The sequence below is a fragment of the Protomyctophum bolini genome (genome assembly GCF_963924005.1).
Source record: "Protomyctophum bolini genome assembly, chromosome: 12".
In the NCBI taxonomy this organism is placed as follows: Eukaryota; Metazoa; Chordata; class Actinopteri; order Myctophiformes; family Myctophidae; genus Protomyctophum; species Protomyctophum bolini.
Window position 1 is genome coordinate 24,934,568 of NC_137873.1, and position 2,826 is coordinate 24,937,393.

The following is a 2,826-nucleotide window of genomic DNA, read 5'->3' on the forward strand; positions in this document are numbered from 1 at the left end:
TTCTTCAATTCCAGATGTATACTACAAGCTTAACTATACAACAGAAGAGAATCAGACACCATGAGGCCTGGCCATATATGGAGGCGTGATGTCACGAGGCGTGACCAAATATGGAGGTATAATGTCACAAGGAGTGACCATATATGGATCCTGGACTGAAGCCGTGTGAACACTATCATTCAGAGGCGCACATACATGCGGAATTCCCTGACGTCATGAATATGACCTTATAGCATTGACATAATAGACTGGCCTATAAGTACTATGATAACGGAGAGAATCCTATAGTTGTAAAACTGCCTAGCGGAAGGGTAGTCTGTTACTATACTGTTGACTGAGAACATCCAGAGCAAACTGTTTCAGTCAGCAGAGGAGTAGTTTCTTCAGAAGCCAGGAGGTTCTGAAGCAGAAAGGAGGAAGACAAAGAGGACATGTCCCCAGAAGAAAGAGAAGGAGGCGTAGAGGCAGGATGTGATGACAACCACGTGGAGACCAGGCTGTACGGCCGTCGTTTCGCCGTCCTGGCGGTGTTCAGCCTCTGCTCTCTGCTCAGCGCCTTCCAGTGGATCCAGTACGGCATCATCAACAACGTGTTCAGCCAATACTACGGTGTGAGCGGCGAGGCGGTGGACTGGCTGTCCATGGTCTACATGGTGGTCTACGTGCCACTCGTCTTCCCCGCCGCGTGGCTGCTGGACCGGAAAGGCCTGAGGCTGACGGTCGTGGCGGGCGCTGCCTTCAACTGCCTGGGGGCGTGGCTGAAGTGCGCCAGCGTGCAGCCCGACCACACGGGCTTCGCCGTGACGGCGGCCGCGCAGACGGTGTGCGCCCTGGCCCAGGTGTTCATGCTGGGCCTGCCATCTCGCGTGGCCTCCGTGTGGTTCGGCCCCGGCGAGGTGGCCACGGCCTGCGCCGCGGCCGTGCTGGGAAACCAGATGGGCTCGGCCGTGGGCTTCCTGCTACCGCCCGTCCTGGTGCCCAGCAGCCCCGGCGACCCGGTGACGACCGGACGCAACGTCGGAAACATGTTCTACGGCACTGCGGGGGTCGCCACCGGCCTCCTCGTCCTCACCCTCGCCGTCGTAAAGGACCGTCCCGCCATGCCGCCCAGTCGGGCTCAGGCAGCAGCGCTGAGCCAAACCCATCCGGAGGTTTACTCCTACAAACGCTCCATGCTCAACCTCTTCCGAAACCAGGCCTTCGTCCTGTTGCTGCTCAGCTACGGCATCCTGACTGGCTCCTTCTACTCCGTCTCCACGCTGCTCAACCAGATGATCATGGCTCACTACCAGAACCAGGAGCTGAACGCCGGCCGCATCGGCCTGACCCTGGTGCTCTCCGGCATGGTGGGCTCTGTGCTTTGCGGCCTTTGGCTGGACCGCACCAAGACGTACAAGGCCACCCTGACGACGGTGTACGCCCTGTCACTCGTCAGCATGCTGGTGTTCACCCTCACCCTGAACCTGGACAACATCTACGTGGTCTTCGTCACGGCCGGTGCGCTGGGCTTCTTCATCACCGGCTACCTGCCTTTGGGCTTTGAGTACGGCGTGGAGATCACCTACCCCGAGGCCGAGGGAACATCGTCTGGCCTGCTCAACGCCTCCGCTCAGATCTTCGGGGTGGCTTTCACTCTGGGCCAAGGCAGACTGACCAAGGACCATGGCCCTCTGGCGGGGAACCTGTTCCTGTGCGCCTGGATACTCTTGGGCCTGTTGCTGACGTGCTTCATTCGCTCGGAACTGAAGAGGAACAACGTGAACGTCAAGGCAGAAAGCGAGTGCCTGCAGCTCCCTGTGGAGTCTTACCGTTCTTCTGACGCTTCTGAAGCGTCCTTCAGCCAATCCTCTCTGTAGTCCCCAAGCAAACCTTACTATACCTTTAAAATACTAAGGCCCATGCCTGACTCATAGGGAGATGGACATCCCTGCCATGCATAGTCCCTTGGGACTCCACAACCACAAAAGCAATAACACAGTGTGGGGAGAACAAGGATCCTTCCGCTGGCTGCAGGGGGAGGTAGGGAGACGTCCCTGTCGCTGCTCCACCACCCAGAGATGTCCTGGGATTAAAGGAGCGAAACATCTGTGAAGGGTGGCTCGCGGCTGATGACCCTGCAGTCGGCACCATGGCACCGCCGGAGGTGCGTCAGGCAGAAATGCCCAGCAAGTCTTCTCACTTGACCTTACATCTAAAATACTAAAATTGTGGTGCCCGCTGGCCCAATGGTATGTATGCCAGTGTGTCGCATGTTCGAGTCCCGTTCATGGCGACCTTTGCTGCATGTCTCTCCCCCTCCCTCTCTCCCTCTTCTTCCCTGTCTGTCTTCACTGTAACTATCAATAAAGGCACAAAAGCCAAAAACCTTAAAAAAACTAAAAAACTACTAAAATAGTAATATAATAACAATGTAAACTAGAAAGGTGCAATTCTGTGAAATTGAAAGTGTGGTTGCAATTTCTCTCGAGCAGCTCGCTAAGTACAGTATGATGATACATGACCCACATGACGTCACAGGCAGATAAAATAAATTATATGAAAGAAAGAAAGAAGTCAGGCAATTACTGTAGTCTGATTTTTTTTAGAGCCTAAATAACTGTCTAGTCTATGGACTTTAATGTTTCTTTAGTGCATTAAATGAGAACATAATTGTCATCTGGCTGTTATATAAATACTGCCCTCACTGTGCCCCTCACTTCACACGTGTGATTTTTATTCTGTACTGTAGCAGTAATTTGCAATTTCCTTCCTTCCATTTTCAGTAATACAGTAATTAATTTGGCTGGGGACCCCCTGGAACCTCAATGACCCCCAGGGGTTCACAGA

The 2,826-nt window shown here is 54.0% G+C and overlaps 1 protein-coding gene across 1 annotated transcript; it reads left to right on the plus strand.

Annotated features, from left to right (window-relative positions):
* Positions 1-431: 431 nt before the first annotated feature.
* Positions 432-1,856, plus strand: LOC308326163 (choline/ethanolamine transporter FLVCR1-like; the record flags this gene model as incomplete). The annotated part of the gene is made up of 1 exon (XM_080778970.1): positions 432-1,856. One exon carries the CDS (start codon positions 432-434, stop codon positions 1,854-1,856), a length of 1,425 nt encoding a protein of 474 aa, XP_080635096.1.
* Positions 1,857-2,826: the final 970 nt, after the last annotated feature.